The 18,229-nt window shown below is 39.7% G+C and overlaps 1 protein-coding gene across 12 annotated transcripts in view; it reads right to left on the reverse strand.

The window, feature by feature from the left end:
• Window positions 1-18,229, reverse strand: part of PPP1R9A (protein phosphatase 1 regulatory subunit 9A) — a 343,573-nt gene that overhangs the window by 25,608 nt on the left and 299,736 nt on the right. For 7 of the 12 annotated variants that reach the window (XM_018047405.1, XM_018047398.1, XM_018047401.1 and 4 more), the window contains 4 exons: window positions 7,258-7,415; window positions 6,451-6,748; window positions 203-290; window positions 21-104 (listed from right to left, as the gene is read on the reverse strand). In XM_018047405.1, the coding sequence (XP_017902894.1) occupies window positions 21-104; window positions 203-290; window positions 6,451-6,748; window positions 7,258-7,415 (628 nt within the window). The remainder of the gene's footprint in view (window positions 1-20; window positions 105-202; window positions 291-6,450; window positions 6,749-7,257; window positions 7,416-18,229) is intronic. The other 5 variants (XM_018047407.1, XM_018047409.1, XM_018047408.1 and 2 more) reach the window with 2 other exon arrangements.

An 18,229-nucleotide genomic window follows, 5' to 3' on the forward strand; every position in this document is an offset into this window, starting at 1 on the left:
TCATAATCACCCACCCATACCTGCTACCTGGAGAAAACCTATTGGCTTCTTTCTCCTTCTCTTTCCATTTCTTTCCCTTGTTGGAATTCTTCCGCAAAGGTGCCCTGTAATGACAGCATACAGTCAGAAAGGGAAATGGGACATTTTCTCCTTTAACCCTTCTCTTAAAGAGGGTTTGCTTTTCACCTCGTGAGGTGCTTACCCTAGATTCACGAACTTCCGCTTGATTTTTCCTCCTCGCACCACCAATGAACTGGATGCCCTTAGTGACTTGGGACCTTTGGCACCATCTAGGATATAGACGTATGTAAAAAAAGGATTATTATCATGTTTTCTGTTACTATCATTTTTAAAAAGCTATTGTCAAAAGTCACTGCATCTCTGTAGCTAAGGGTTTGCCTCAATTCCTAACTGTAAAAGAAAATAATGGATGCCTTTTATAAGGAAACGGGATACAGCTATGTTGAGGAACACTCAGTTAAACCAGGAGAGGGCCTGTTATACAGAAGCCCAATTCTAAAATCAACAGAATTTTAGCTTCAAAGAAAGTGGAATGGAAAAATAAGCAAGAATAAACACTATCAAATCACCCTTTACATTCAAAGCAGGGGCCAAACGACTTTCTTTTGTTCGTCCTCTGGCTCCAACTCTGCTTCAAATTTCTGGGCTGGGTCTTCCACGCCTTTCTTGCTTTGGGTTTTTAAACGCTTTCTGATAGGAACCCAGCCACTTCCCCTCTATGTCCCAAGTCCAGTGAAGAATGTCACCCCTGAGAGTCTGGGAGATTCAGGGAGAAAGTGAGAGTCAAACCTTCCCCTTCTGGTCTGCCCCTTGCTAATGGCTTGCGGCCAGCACTGGGACAGAAGAGACAGACAAGCAGGAGCTCAGCTATAAAACATTTACAACTTTGCAAGGTCTTTTTTAGAAGTTGGCTTGGAGCACAGCTTGGCTGGCCTCCCTTGATGTGTAAGACTCCAAAACCTCCTCGGTGTTTGGAGCTGAATGATCCTTACTTGTCTTGAGTCATGCTGGCATTCAAAAGCACAGCAGCTGCTGGGGGGTTGGGACACCTGAGATGATGCCAGAAACTGATCAGAGCAAAGACTGCCAATGGAATTCAGTGTCAGCTGCAGGAACAAGGTTTCACTAGTGGCACTTATTCCACCTTGGACAAGGTAGAAACTGCTGTGACTCTACCTGGAACTATATCGCAATGGATGCTGTTTGGCATTATATTTCAGCACATCCAGTTATCTGAGATCATTATCAAAGGGTATCTTAACTTTGATGCATATTTGTGTATGAAAACTGCTTTTTCTCAATTGTCTGTGGGTGTCTGTCTATCTTTTTAAAATTTAAAAGAAAATCCAGCAACTTTGTGGCATGGAATATAGTTCTCCTAAGAAAGTATTCAGTTAATCTTCTGGGTTAATTTTGCTTATGCTTTTTGTCTGTTTCAGGAGAAATTTCTAAATACACATAACTTACAGACAGTTCTCATTTAGAAGTTTCTTTTCGAAGTTTTGAAGATGCATAGGATGTTGAAAAACATTCTAAGGATTTTTAGCAATGAGCTTTTCATAGTTTCAGTTAATGATACTCTGATTACAATAACCAATAATTTTGAAATGTACATAATGAAATAGAAAAGTCAGAAATATGTCCAAGTCAAAATCCACTTCTAGCCTCAAATATTTATTATGACTATTTGTATCATTACTCTTTGGGTAACGGAATTAAACAGCCACAGATGTGACATAATCACTTAAAGAAAATCTACAGACATGGCACAAACTCGTTCTAAGGTGATTTTGCAAACAGACATTAAAAAAGCAGGCCTGCAGTTTTCCTAACAGAAGTCAAAGAAAAGAAAATACTATATTCTTCCAAATCCATTCTAGAGCAACTCTTATGGCTAGGACTGTGTGAAGTTAAAAGGAGACGGATTTATTATTTTTGGAAACAAAGGTGGCTGGAAGATGTTTCAATGAGTGGTGTGAGGACGAGATGAGATGATATACACGGCAACACTCTACAACCTATTAGTGTGGCAATTATTTGGACATCTTGGGATTAAAAGCCTGATTCTGCCCATCACAGAGCCTGCTGCCAGGCAACCTTACATCATTGTCTCATACATTGGCCAAAGTGTGTTCCAAGACACACTTAAATGAATGCTTTCAAAAGGCCGAAGAGGCAAGATTAAGTAATAAAGCACTTCTCCAGCTTAAATCAATCAAACCCATCTTTAATGTACATTAGAAATTCTAGTCCATATAAAAACCAACACTGGATTGGTATGACTTCAGGAAAAGAAAAAAGAATTTTGACAGTTTTGTCTGTTTGCTTATTTAGCTGTATCTGAAATTTCCAGTAGGCTTTTTGAAATCTCTCCATTACCACCTTCCTGAGCAATCAGAGGTCCAAGTCTTCATACTGGATGCCATAGCTTTAAGCTTTGGCAAGCTGGTCTTCATTTTCAAAGGTAATAACTGATCTCCTGAGCTAAACAGTAAACCACTGCTGGGACTGTACTCTTCCTATTCTCACTGCAACAGGACGCCTGACTACCTCTTCTTCTATTATGTTGTTGCTCAGCCGCTCAGCTGTGTCCAACTCTTTGTGACCCCATGGACTGCAGCAGACTACGCTTCCCTGTCTTTCACCATCTCCCACAGTTTGCTCAAACCCATGTCCATTGAGTCGATGATGCCATCTAACAATCTCATCCTCTGTAACCCTCTTCTGCCCTCGATCTTTCCCAGCATCAAGGACTCCCAAGTCTACCTCCCAGCCCCGTCTTCTCTCTTGAGCTCAAGTCCTCTTCTACTAGAAATGAGTTAATCATCTTTCCCCCGTAAAGTTTCTGATTTCCTGATTTCTGTTAATGGCAGGGACCATGCTTTCTGAGGCCAGCAGCCCGGGGATCAGTTTCAACCTCCTCACTCTCTTCCCCCTCTATCTAGTCAGCTTACTTTCAGTGGTTCTCATATCATTCTTTCTTTTCCCTAAACGGAAAGAAAATTCTCCTTCCCCTAAATGGAGTTAGATATTTATCATATTTCCAGTTGTAATGGGAGTCTTTCTGTCCTAGTTTCCACTGAGGTTCCACAATTTAACAAAATGGTGACTTGCGAATGCAGTACAACGCAGCACAATTTAGAAAATACCCGACTTCAATTACATGTTCAATAACACCAGAGATTCAGACTGAGGACTGCAATCAACCACAGCTATTAACTTAATTATTATCTTGTGGTACCTTGGTAGACCAAGAGTAATGGTATATCACTTTTAAAAAAATCTAGAAAAATGGCAACTAATGACTAAGACAATTTCAGAGTTTATTCAACAATGTTGAGTGGAAGGAAGCGTATGTCTAGACTAGGAGTCAGCAAGCTTTCTCTGTAAAAGGCCAGAATGTAATTAACTTAGGCCGTGGGCAAGTGACTCTGTCGCAGCTACTCACTCTGCTACTGTAGCATGGAAACAGCATGGAACTGCATGAGTGTGGTTGTGTTCCGAAAAGGCTTTATTTATAAAAACAGGTGGAGGCTGGATTTGGTTTGATGACCTCTGTTCCAGAAGACCTGTACTGATTATCTAGACAGACATACTTATTAATTCATCCAAGAAACTTATGGATATAAACTACATGCCATACTTCTTACTAGGGACCACATTTACAAAGATGAATATGATGAATGAGAAAACCCTGTCTCACACCTGAAAACTAGATCAGACTTATTACACACAAAGTGACAGAAGCAGAAGCAACAGTGTGAAAATTTCTGTGGGGATCAAAGAGAATAATTAACTCTACCTGGGAAGCGGGACAGGTACAAAGGGTCCACTAAAGGAGGTGAAACTAAGATGCGCTTTGCAGAAAGTCCAGAGTCTACTGGAGGGACATGTTAGGTATGAACTTAAACATGAAGTCCAGTTTGTACTTGTGAGTAATAACCCCATTCTAGTTCCTTTATTGAGATGCCAATGAGTTGTAAGAACTACACACATATAAACACATACACACAGGTAAATCAAGCTAGTCACACTCAACCTCTGTTGAGTCCTGGTCTGAACAGTGGATTTGTCTCATATGGCTAAGAACTCAGGGATTTTACAAGCTGCTAAGAGTCTTGACTGACAGATTTCTTCTTTGCCATCTTTCGAAGTGCAACAGAACATGAGAGGGGAAGGCAATCAAGTATAAGGTTATTGATGGTGATGGTTGTGGGGCGTCACAGAGACAGGGTCTGTCACCTGTCCAGGGAGACACAGAGAGAGAGAAATAGAGATGGATTCTAGTCTACAACCTTTCTGTGGGACAGGATGGAATATCATCACTGTATATTTGGCCATTAGCACAATGCTGGACACAGAGCAGGTGTTCAACTATTTGCTGAATAAATACATGAATGAATAGATTAATATTAGTAAACATGGAAGACAACGGAGTTCTTCAAGGCTGGAAACCTTCAGGGAAGGAAAGAATGTGAGGCACTACTTTCATCCAGTCATAGCTAATACCTAATAATGGTTATCATACTAGTAACTGACTACTTATAAAGTTAATATTTAGAAAAGCTAATTAATTTCTCCTTTCTAGTTACTGAGAAGCATCATCAACCCAGGAAAATAAAAAATGAGAAAGCCCAAGTATGTAATCTCTGGAGAAGAAACTACCACCCCTTTTTCTTGGTCCTGCTTACAGCAGCTATGAACTTAATCCCAAAGAAGAGGCAGTGGCAAGCAAAGGAGGTCTTTGGAGAAAAGAAGGAATTCTCACATTTTCATGCTAATTACTGCTAACCACATTCTGCTGAATATTCCTGCTAATGGTCTGTGAAGCACAGATTATACCCATGTAATACTTTCCCAAATTTGAGATGACACATCTGCTTTTTAGAATGAAAAGAGAAAATAATCTAGACAAGATGTAGTCACTTAAAAAAAATTTTGAGTCAGATTTCATATGTGATTGACCCACTTTCTGACTACAATGTACTTCTTTCAGATAGCTAATTATACCTGAAAACTCAAACAGTGGAATACAAGGTATTAACCTCTTCCTCCAAAATAGGTCCCTCTGCTCTTTGCCTTCTTACAAACAAAGTAAGGTCTATACACACTTTTTTCTGAGGAGATGAGGGAGGGCTTGTTACAAGTATATTTCTATAAAAGTGCTATTACAATCTACCATTTAGGTTAATTAATAAGAATTTCTGAAGCCTCCATTCTTTTGAAAGTAAGCCAAAATCACAGGACAAGTCCTTCACCAACTTAATAAATTAGCAGGTTTGACATACTTTCTCTTGCCTCCATAAGGATCTTGTACACCCTAAGTACTTAATTTTTTACCTCAAAACTTCTAGAAGTCTTGTGCTTAGGACCAAACCTGTGGAAGACAATTCCAGCAAATCAATAGGCTCAGGGAAGAAGAACAGGGAAAATATCAGGGGTAACACTATGATGCTTACTAAAAGTCAGAAAACAAAGTGAGTCCCCACAATCAATTGTATTTCTATATTCAAGATGTATTCATGGAAAGATTACAGCCTGTGATTGGGTAGAGATGTGTGTGCTAAGTCGCTTCAGTTGTGTCTGACTCTTTTCAACACTATGGATTATAGACCACTAAGCTCCTCCGTCCATGGAATTCTCCAGGCAAGAGCACTGGAATGGGTTGCCATGCTCACTTCCAGGGCATCTCCCTGACCCAGGGATTGAACGTGCATCTCCTGCATTACAGGTGGATTTCTGACCCATCATATTTAAAAATGACTCTACATGCCTAAGAGTTTCTTCTTCCATGTGATCTTAACTAGTTTTTAAGACTCTAGTTACATAAAATAAATGAAAATGAGCCTATTTTTTGTGTATCTTTGCATCATTTAACTTGTTTAATTACTTCTATTAATTAAAACATACAACTCAAAGGACAACAGTCTATTGACACTGCTATGAAATTCTCATGTTAATTCTAGGAACGTATTTTAAAATTTATGGACTAATTTTGCTGTATTATCTTTACTACAGGTTTTCTATCACCTCCTATGCAATATAAATTACTGTGAGAATTTCTTCTCAATAAAAACCAGTTAATGGATTAAGACCCACACTGTTTTCACCTCCATATATATATACATATATATTCTTTTTCTATATGAGTATGTTAGTGTTTATTGAAACTTTATGGGATGCTATTATCTAAAATCTCTAGGCCTCCTGAAGAATTTCCTTCAACAAGAAACTTGCTGAGAATGTGAAATACTAATCAGATAGGAAAAGATAAAAAGTAAGGGAGTTCTCTTGTCCCGTAATGTAAATGGAAGGCAGTGTTGATTATTAGCTATGCAAAAGACACAGGCCCTGTTTTTGTGTGTCACAAATTGAGGTGTTAGTGAAGTCAGACAAAACAAAAGCTAAAAAAAACAAAATTAACAGTACCTTTTTCTTGTAGTATTTTCGTGGTGGTGGCTTGATTGTGGCAAGGCAATTCTTCCATATCATGATCAGATTTCGAAGGAGAGGAGAGTGAAGTGTCTTCCCCAACAGAGGAGGAAGGCTCCCCTTCCGAGTACAGTGGTCCTTCTTGAAATTCAGCTATGTGGTCAGACGAGAAGGGCACACTGCCAGCCACTGGAGTGAGGGATGAAGCACCAGAATCTGATTCTGGAGAAGCTCTCAAACCCTTGGGCAGAAGTGATTTGGTAATGTGCATGTGGTTATAGAAACTGTTTGAAGGCTGTTGGTATAAGAGATTATAAAGGAGATTATGCCACTGATCATCAGTCCATTTCATACTTACTTTGAAATCAGACCAACCTTGTTTTTAGTAAATCCCTATGAAAACCAATTTTTGATGGTTTACAGATGAGACTGCAGAATTCACAACAATGCACCATATTACCACTGTCGCTAACACAGACACCTAAGACATAATAAAAACAATGACCTGTGCATTAATTATTCACCACCAGGAAAAATCAACAGCTGAATATCAAAAGCACCATCATGAAATATGACGATATGGATATTGCTCTTGGCTGTTAGCTCATTGAATGAATACAGAAAGAATTTGAATTATAACAATATATAGAGGTGAATAAGAATTTAGGAGACAAAGAAGTGAACTATTCCAGCTGTTTTCAACTAGAATACAGAATCTGGCTGCAGGAAAATCATTATTTTCAGTAAGCTGTAGGAACAAGAATACAGCCCAGTCGCACGTCAGAAGGCGGTCGGGGTGCTCACCTTTCGCTCCAGACTGTCCTCCCCATCGGTTGAGCTGACACTATCATAGAGTCTTGTCCTAGACGGTCGCTGGCGTCTGTTCTTCAAGGAGAGCTGGGCCCGAGTTTTCAGTGCTTTTGAATCCAGGCGCTCTGTCTCTGGGACTGCTTCATTGAAGTCTAAAAATAAAACATTGCAAAACAATCTGTGAAACCTTTGGAGAGGACTGACACAGACTATGGACACTGAAAACAAAACATCAAAGTTATGAGTAACACCAGGCAGGAAACAGGTGAGAATCATGGTGGTCTGTCTGGTAACAAAGGAAACAAAGATGAGATTTGGGAGAAATGTACAAAGCCTACAGAAAGAAACCAACACTAAACATGATCAAAGTCAGCAACAAAAACCTAACATTCACAGATCATAAAATCTTCCTATAATTATACAAAGCACTCATTAGTATTTATTTGTTTACATGGATATATGCTGAAGTGTTGGATGAAGAAAGATGTGAGAAGAAGGTGTATCAAAGTTGAGAGCTCTTAGAAATTAAGACAAAAACCTACACAAATCAGGTGCCAGGTAAAGAGCAGGTAACAGAAGGTGACCATCAGCATAAACATTCTACAGCAAAAGTTACCAAAACTGTAACCGTAAAAACTAAACCACTTTTGTCTTAATATTTATATACTTTTCCCACTCAAAACAGAGTTTCTGAAAATTTAGCTTGTTCTTTGAACTCTCTAGAAAGACCAGCAAAGAACTTATCTCAACAGCAAATTTAAGATAACTGGGGAAATAAAACAAGGTAGGCTATCCAAGCAAAACAAAAAGCAATTAAACCACCACAAGTACTTAATTTACTAGTATTATGGATGAAGTAGAATAAACTGCCCATTGATAGATAGATAAAGAAGATGTGTATACACACACATGAATATTCAGTTCAGTTCAGTTGCTCAGTCGTGCCCAACTCTGCCACCCATGGACTGCAGCATGCCAGGTTTCCCTGTCCATCACCAACTCTCAGAGCTTGCTCAAACTCATGTCCATCGAGTTGGTGATGCCATCCAACCATTTCACCCTCTGTCATCCCCTTCTCCTCCTGCCTTCAATCTTTCCCAGCATCAGGGTCTTTTCCAATGAGTCAGTTCTTCACATCAAGTGGCCAAGAGATTGGAGCTTCAGCTTAAGCATTAGTCCTTCCAATAAATATTCAGAACTGATTTCCTTTAGGATTGACTATTTTGATCTCTTTGCAATTCAAAGGACTTGAGTCTCCTCCAACACCGTAGTTCAAAAGCATCAATTCTTCGGCACTCAGCTTTCTTTATGGTCCAACTCTCATATCCATACATGACTACTGGAAAAACCATAGCTTTGACTAGACGGGCCTTTGTCAGCAAAGTAATGTCTCTGCTTTTTAATATGCTGTTTAGGTTGGTCATAGCTTTTCTTTCAAGGAGCAAGCGTCTTTTAATTTCGTAGCTGTAGTCACCATCTGCAGTGATTTTGGAGCCCAAGAAAATAAAGTCTGTCACTGTTTCCATTGTTTCCCCATCTATTTGCCGTGAAGTGATGGGACCGGATGCCATGATCTTTGTTTTTTGAATGTTGACTGTTAAGCCAAATTGTTCACTCTCCTCTTTCACTTACATCAAGAGGCTCTTTAGTTCTTCTTTGTTTTCTGCCATAAAGGTGATGCCATCTGCATATCTGAGGTATTGATATTTCTCTGCATATCCCGGCAATCTTGATTTTAGCTTGTGCTTCATCCAGCCCGGCATTTTGCATGATGTACTCTGCATATAAATTAAATAAGCAGGGTGACAATATACAGCTTTGTCATACTCCTTTCCCAATTTGGAACCAGTCTGTTGTTCCATGCCCCATTTTAACTGTTGCTTCTTGACCTGCATACAGATTTCTCAGGAGGCAGGTCAGGTGGTCTGGTATTCCCATCTCTTGAAGAATCTTCCACATTTTGTTGTGATCTACACAGTCAAAGGCTTTGGCATAGTCAATAAAGCAGAAGTACATGTTTTTCTGGAATTCTGTTGCTTTTTCTATGATTCAACAGATGTTGGCAATTTGATCTCTGGTTCCTCTGCCTTTTCTAAATCCAGCTCGAATATCTGGAAGTTCATGGTTCATGTACTGTTGGAGCTTAGAGAATTTTGAGCATTACACTTTGCTAGCATGTGAGATCAGTGCAATTGTGTGATAGTTTGAATAATCTTTGGCATTGCCTTCTTTGGGATTGGAATGAAAGCTGATCTTTTCCAGTCCTGTGGCCACTGCTGAGTTTTCCAAATTTGCTGGTATACTGAGTACAGCACTTTCACAGCATCATCTTTTAGAATTTGAAATAGCTCAACTGGAATTCCATCACCTCCACTAGCTTGGTTCGTAGCAATGCTTCCTAAGGCCCACTTGACTTTGCATTCCAGGATGTCTGGCTCTAGGTGAGTGACCAAACCATTGTGATTATCTGCGTCTTCATGACGCAGATAATTTTTTGTATAGTTCTTCTGTGTTTTCTTGCCACCTCTTCTTAATATCTTCTGCTTTTGTTAGGTCCATGCTGCTGCTGCTGCTAAATCACTTCAATCGTGTCCAACTCTGAACAACCCCACAGACAGCAGCCCAGCAGGCTCCTCTGTCCCTGGAATTCTCCAGGCAAGAGTACTGAAGTGGGTTGCCATTTCCTTCTCCAATGCATGAAAGTGAAAAGTGAAAGTGAAGTCGTTCAGTCGTGTCCGACTCTTAGCAACCCCATGGATTGCAGCCTACTAGGCTCCTCCATCCATGGGATGTTCCAGGCAAGAGTACCAGAGTGGGTTGCCATTGCCTTCTCCTTTAGGTCCATACCTATTATTATTTTTATTATATTAGGTCCATATATATTATTTAGTTCAGTTCAGTTCAGTCGCTCAGTCGTGTTTGACTCTTTGCAACCCCATGAATCGCAGCACGCCAGGCCTCCCTGGTCATCACCATCTCCCGGAGTTCACCCAGACTCAAGTCCATCGAGTCAGTGATGCCATCCAGCCACCTCATCCTCTGTTGTCCTCTTCTCCTCCTGCCTCCAATCCTTCCCAGCATCAAAGTCTTTTCCAATGAGTCAACTCTTCGCATAAGGTGGCCAAAGTACTAGAGTTTCTGCTTTAGCATCATTCCTTCCAAAGAACACCCAGAACTGATCTCCTTTAGAATGGACTGGTTGGATCTCCTTGCAGTCCAAGGGACTCTCAAGAGTCTTCCCCAACACCACAGTTCAAAAGCATCAATTCTTTGGTGCTCAGCTTTTTTCACAGTCAAACTCTCATATCCATACATGACCACTGGAAAAACCATAACCTTGACTAGATGGACCTTTGTTGGCAAAGTAATGTCTCTGTTTTTGAATATGCTATCTAGGTTGGTCCTAACTTTTCTCCCAAGGAGTAAGCATCTTTTAATTTCATGGCTGCAGTCACCATCTGCAGTGATTTTGGAGCCTTAAAAAGTAAAGTCTGACACTGTTTCCACTGTTTCTCCATCTATTTCCCATGAAGTGATGGGACCAGATGCCATGATCTTTGTTTTCTGAATGTTGAGCTTTAAGCCAACTTTTTCACTCTCCTCTTTTACTTTCATCAAGAGGCTTTTTAGTTTCTCTTCACTTTCTGCCATAAGGGTGGTGTCATCTGCATATCTGAGGTTATTGATAAAGACAGCTAAATATTTTCTAATCAGTAGTCTCTTTATTTTTCACATGTCAATGGGAAAAAAAAATCCCCTTGATTACTTTAATTTCCTCCTTCTAACAAATTCTTAACTTGCAACTGTCCACTAAGAGTTGTGATCATTGGGAGAGAATCAACTTTACAAGCTCTTGTTTACATATAAAACATGGAAATACAACACAGAGGAGTGCAATAATTTAGATACACTGCTATACACACACATCTTACAGTCTATCTATCTCATATTTGGATTGCACATTCTATAATACCAAACACTGTCCCATACACCATCTCATTTGTTCCTCACAACAGCTCCAACAGACAGCGTAGCCAAGTATATACAGCCAAGCATATATTTTGCTCTCTTGAAGCTCAAAAACCTGACTGTCTTGTCCTTATCCATATAGCTAGTTGATGAGCTACCAAACCTTTCTAGTGTCTTGACTCCTAGGCCACTAGCCTGTGTACTCCAATTTAGCTGATGTTGAACAAATTATGAGAATCAGATTTTAATGCAATTAGAGTTCAGGGTTTTCAGCTGTCAATTCACATATGATGTGACTAGGAAATTCACTTCTCCAACAGGTTATTATGAAATATTATTAATCTTTCACATATGTGGAAGAATATAAAAAAAAAGGAAGATGTTGAAAACTGTAGAAAAATTATTTCTCAGATGATTTCTTCTTTTGTTGGTTTAGTAACAGCTTTGGTTACCCAGTGACAAAAAGACCTAAGAAAGAAGCTCAATCTACTTTTGTGAGCATGATTCCTTGCACAACAGAATCTGAGCTCTGGAGCACCCAGCACAGTATACAATATCGAGGACTGTAGCAGCTACTTCATCACTCAGTGCTGAACAAATAAAGTAAGGGAACATGAAAACTGCTATTAGCAGGATTGGGAGTATAGAGGTTATCCTGGAACCTTGCTCCATTGCTCTTCAGTAATTTGCCTAGTTTGGTTTTGGACAACCACAAAATAACAATTTCAGATGCTTGTTTCATCATCAGCTAGCGCTGACTGGGTGCAAACCACGGGACAGCATGCATGTAACATCTACTAAATGCAGAGTTAGCTAAAGCCTGAGAAGCAGGGCTTTAGAGCCATTACCCAAGTGGCCAACCACACATCACATCCAACTGACAATTTCTGAAGGCCTGAAAACAAAGATCTCAGGGTCTCTTTATAGCAGTGATAGAGTGCAGAAGACTTGATGCCTGTGAACTGTGGTGCTGGAGAAGACTCTTCAGAGTCTCTTGGACTGCAAGGAGATCAAACCACTCAGTCCTAAAGGAAATCAGTCCTGAATCTTCATTGGAAAGACTGATGCTGAAGCTGAAGCTCTGCTACTTTGGCCACCTGATGCGAAGAGTCAACTCCCTAGAAAAGACCCTGATGCTGGGAAAGACTGAAGTCAAAAGGAGAAGGGGGTTGACAGTATGAGGTGGTTATATAGCATTACCGACTCAAGAGATATGAAGCTGAACAATCTCTGGGAGACGACGAAGGAAAGGGAAGCCCGGGCTGCTGCAGTCCATGGGGTCGCAAAGGTCGAACACAACTTAGCAACTGAACAACAACAATGGATTATAAACCAGTAATTTGTGTTCCCATCCTGAGGAATAAAAAAAAAATTTTTAAGAACCAGAAAACCGGAATTGACCTGAGAACTTTCACTTCATCAACTCTTATGCCAGAAGGAAGTTAGAAGAAATGTCCAGAGGAAGCAACTACTAAAGACATCACAAATAATACCCTCCTCAGAAGTATTAAAGGGCGTGTGTGAGAGAGAAGGAAGATGCGTACAGGACTCCTGCTGCTGGGAACTAAAGGGTCATCTAATGGCCAGTAGAAGCTAGCTCTTTAAAATCACGTCACGTAAGAATCAGAATATTACAATTTGAACCTTAGGGGTTCTAGTCCAGCTTTCTCTTTCAGGTAGGAAAACCAAGGCTAAGTGATCACTGACTTGTCTACTGACCATATCACACTTAATTTGTGGAAGACTGGATAGAGCGCAGTCCTCAGAAGCCTAGCCTCATCCTAGAAGGCCACTATCCAGTCTGAAAGTAAACTTCAGAAGCAATCTTCCACCTTGTTTGAAACCTCTTTTTGGTCTTACTTTATGTTCCAAACAAAAATACCCATCAAGGGCTTATTTGGCAAATCCCAGAAGGAGATATATATATATATATATATACATATATATATATATATATATATATAAAAACAACTGAGGGATTTTATTTGACTGTGTATTTATCCAAGAAATAAAATCTTTACATGGAAAAATTAGCTGTCAGTTTTGTGGATGACAATGGTTCAGCTGGTTCAACGTTTCCAAGTTATGTACTGCTCAGTGTAAGGAGCTGGACACACCACTGTAAAGAGCTGGACGCAACTGAGCGACTAAGCACACACGAGAAGAAGCACAGAGTGTAGGGGTCTAGGCGGCCACGTTCCCGGTCATTCGGCCTCTACAGAGATCTCAGTCAGCAGCACAGCGCAACGCTGCTCTCACAGCTCAGGACCCGGGTTCTCCCTCAGCCCCCGCTCTTCAGCGCTTCTTGTCCCCTCCTCTCTTTCTTCTCTATTCTTTCTTTTAGACCCTTCAGACTCTGAAACAGCTCATCTCTGACTCAAATGCAGCTAGAAATAGAAAAGAAGAGCAGACACAGGGGATCGATAGACACAGCAGAAAGATACAGAAAAGGTGTGAAGCAGCTGGCAACACTGCAGCTTCCAGTGGGGGGACTTCACCTCAAAATACCTGCATTCTGAGGCTAGCTTCAGTATCGATTCACATTGGATCCTCTAAAAGAGTTCAATGGATCTGATCACAATTTTAGCAGCTGTTATGAAAAACGCTCTGTGAAATTAGGATGTTATAGATCATATTATACAGAAACCAGTTCCCTACAGTAATGGTGTGAGTCATTCAGGTTTTCCACTAGACTGATGTTGTTTTTGACGTAAATGGAATGCTGCCCACAGACCAGACATCAGCAGAGGGAACTGGAGCAGCATAACAATGGGGTCTGCTCTGCGTTCTTATGTGGCTTATTCTACTCAAAAACACTCACACCTTATACCACCACCCTGCCTGGTTTGTGCTATTATCAACCAAAATGCTGAGCTTAATGAGGAACTTGGTGGCATCTTTAAACTCAAACAGTATCTGCATATCATTCAGTCACTGCAAATTCACAAAAGATGGGCCCATAGGGCTTTGGGTTGATACATATTGTATCAGAGGTGGGCTAATGTACTTCAGAGAGACGGTGTAAAATAGTCACCACGAGAGGAGACTTGGGGTTAGTCTTCCTTGAACAGAATCCAAAACAGAGGCTGTCACTAAATTGAGCAATTTATCTAATCGCTCTTTCCCTCAGAATCCTCAGCTTCTAAACAGGCATGATGATAACAACATAATAAAGACTAAATGCATTAACACATATATAAATGCTTGGAAGAGCACATAATAAGCACTTAATAAATGTCTTTATATACTGACATACAAAAAAAGATTAGCAGGATACTCTTAAGCGACTGAAGCAATTGCAGAACAACAGGTATATTCATTTTAAGTATTAAAAAACCAGCAACATAAAATACATTTTCTAACAGTAAATATGTCCATATAGTTGCACAGCAAGTGAACTGAAAAGATACACTTCATACTGATAACGGTGGTTGCTTTCAAAGAAGATATTAGATTTGAAGAGGTTGGAAGTACCTCAGTCTTATTTGTAATGTTAAAAAAAAAAATTGTGTTAGATATTTTAGAAAAATCTATGCAGGACATGTAATTAAAATTAGCAAAGAAGAAAGAGCACACATTCAGTATATTTTCTTTGAGAGACATCTCAACTTCCTTCTAATCTGATAGCTCCAGTGTTCTAGGGCCCAGCCCAGGATACCCAGTCAAGGTCCCGGTGGCCACCAGCCTGCCCTGACATGAGAAGGCTGTCTTCCATCACATACATGGAGCCTGCCTGCCTGCTTGGCCATTTCACTGCCACATGATCTGGACTAAAGAAGACCCTACAGCTCAGCTTCCTTCCAGCTACTTCTCTGTTTCAGTGCTGTAGGGGAAGACGCACTGAATCAGATATGGTAATCTGAGGTCAAGTCACACAACTTCAGCTCACCTTATGATAGCAGTTTGGTTAGGAGCCCACCCATGGGCAACTCTCACTCTAAATTCTATTAATAGTTGATTTCTTTACAACCACCCAAGCCTGACAAATTTTATACCCCAGGTAGTATTCATGAAATATTAGGAGGCTGACTTGATTTCTTACTCTTTTAGATCAATCAAAAGATTACTGTTTCCTAATTTTTAATTAGGTCTGACTTTATTGTTGTGTATATGTTATTTGCTAATCTTTGAAAAATATTGAGGAATACTGTTTACCTCTTTATCAACAAATGCAATCTCAAAACTATCCATATGATCTTTGAAACATAATTTGGCTATTTGTTTTAATGTAGTGTTTTTCCGGTGCAGTCTGGTATTTAACTTAGCCTTCTTCAGTTCATGGTCAGTCTACACTCCTGTTCTCAGAGCAGAGAGAGGTCCAGATTTTGCGGTCCATATCTTTTAAGACTGTACTTTCAGGGGTCATTTCTGTAGTTCATATCTCAGGAATGACTCTTTAGAAAAGCCACTAGACTAGCCTACCCATAGAAGAAGTGGCTATAAGTCAGAAAAACAACAACAACAAAAAAACTATATGAGCTATCCTAAATTCCACCATATATCATTTGAAACACTTATACAAGTTGCTTGATTCTGAGAATATACAGCGATTACAGAATTTAGATTTAGACAATAAGGCATTTCAGTATCTTAGGACTCCTTCACTGTCAGCTGTCTTTAGACTTTGACAGAAAAGATCTGCATTACCTAAAATTTGAATAAATGTTAAATCAAATCTGCAGTACATCATGAGAAATGCTGGGCTGGAGGAAGCACAAGCTGGAATCAAGACTGCCAGGAGAAATATCAATAACCTCAGATATGCAGATGACGCCACCCTTATGGCAGAAAGTGAAGAACTAAAGAGCCTCTTGATGAAAGTGAAAGGAGAGTGAAAAGTGGCTTAAAGCTCAACATTCAGAAAACGAAGATCATGGTATCTGATCCCATCACTTCATGGCAAATAGATGGGGAAACAGTGAAAACAGTGGCTGACTTTATTTTTCTGGGCTCCAAAATCACTGTAGATGCTGATTGCAGCCATGAAATTAAAAGACGCTTGCTCCTCGGAAGGAAAGTTGTGACCAACCTAGACACCATATTAAAAAGCGGAGACATTACTTTGCCAACAAAGGTCCGTCTTTCCAGTGGTCACGTATGGATGTGAGAGTTGGACTATAAAGAAAGCTGAGCACCGAAGAATTGATGCTTTTGAACTGTGGTGTTGGAGAAGACTCTTGAAGAGCCCCTTGGGCTGCAAGGAGATCCAACCAGTCCATTCTAAAGGAGATCAGTCCTGGGTGTTCATTGGAGGGACTGATGTTGAAGCTGAAACTCCAATACTCTGGCTACCTGATGCAGAGAGCTGGCTCATTTGAAAAGACCCTGATGCTGGGAAAGATTGAGGGTAGGAGGAGAAGGGGACAACAGAAGATGAGATGGTTGGATGGCATCACCGACTCAACGGACATGGGTTTGGTTGGACTCCTGGAGCTGGTGCTAGACAGGGAGGCCTGGTGAGCTGCGGTTCATGGAGTCGCAGAGAGTCGGACACGACTGAGCAACTGAACTGAATAAATCAAATCAAATGGGCAAACTGGCTGGGAACTGCAGACTTCTGTGAGTAGGACTATGAAAGCAAGTGCAGACTTGGGTCTAGGAAGGTGGCTTATGTGAATGTCCTTTTCTTAACATCCTAGAGTCTTTGACATGACAATAAATAAGCTTCTGTGCTCTTACTCAGGGTCTCCTACAGGTATCAAAATTAGCTTTTCTGTCAAAAATCTCTAGATATGAGTAACCACAAGCATGCTAATTAGGTGACTCCCCAAATTATATATTCGATGTTACATCTTCCTTGATTATAGTATGGAAAGAATACTATAAAATACTACATAAAATCTGAATAAAATTCAGATGTGAATGCCTTTGGTAGAGAATAACCTGTTGCCTGAGATGAGAGTTGTTTGCTTCCTAAATGGGAAAGGATCTTCTGACTAAAGGAAAGACAGTTATGTATGGCATTAGAAGATTTAAGAAAACTTAAAATTTACAATACGTATAAGAATAACAGATATGTATAAGAACTTCTTAAGTACTTGAAAATATTGTCAGTTGCTAATAGTACATAAAAAGGAAACCAAATATAACAATTCATAAACGCAATTTAAAATGTTTGCCAATGTTCAATTAGCTAAGTCCATATATAGGAACTAAACATTCAAAGATCACTTAGTATAGATTTGTAAATCAAATTAAAAAATGATGTTTTTGATAATGTAACTTGAATAAATCAAACATTAAAACCACAATAAAAATCAGAATGACTTTTTGGTGCCCCTAAACTCTTCTGTTTCATCCAAACAAACAAACAAACCTCACAAGCAACAGAATTTTTAGTACATCTATATTCTAATGTTTCCTAACTTTTCTCATAAGTGGAATTTCCTATAATTCTCATAAATAATCGGGGCCAGTATTAACGTAGAACATTACTTCATGTCCACCTACAAGAATTCAATTATAATCTGATGCCTGTGCCCCACAGTAACAGAAAAACTTTGAGGGACTGAACCTTCACTGGAACAACATGGTTCACAGATTGTTCAGAACTATGCATACAAGATAATTTTCTGGTCCCAATTCTGGAAACAGTTGTTCACTTTTTGAGTTTTGATTCTTTAGATGCTATGATCCCATGATTGATCCTGTTTAGCTCTTGGCTGATAGAATAAATTTCACCTTAAATGAAATCCTGAATAATCCACAGGAACCCACTGTGCACGCTATCACTTTGTACACTTTCTACTTTTATATCCCTCCATCCTAACTTCCCAGCCTATTCTTTCAGTCAACTTACCTTAGCATAACCATATGGCGTCTTCCAAACTATGTAACTATGACTCCGTGGTGAACCACATTATAAAACAAAAGAAACAGTTCAAAACACAGCTATCTTGTACAACTTCCTTGAAGAGGAGTTATATTCCACATTTGGGTCAAAGCTGTCTTTACTCCCAGAAGATCACAATCTACCTTATAGTTCAACTGGCTTTTG

Source organism: Capra hircus, chromosome 4, assembly GCF_001704415.2.
Source record: "Capra hircus breed San Clemente chromosome 4, ASM170441v1, whole genome shotgun sequence".
Lineage (NCBI taxonomy): Eukaryota > Metazoa > Chordata > Mammalia > Artiodactyla > Bovidae > Capra > Capra hircus.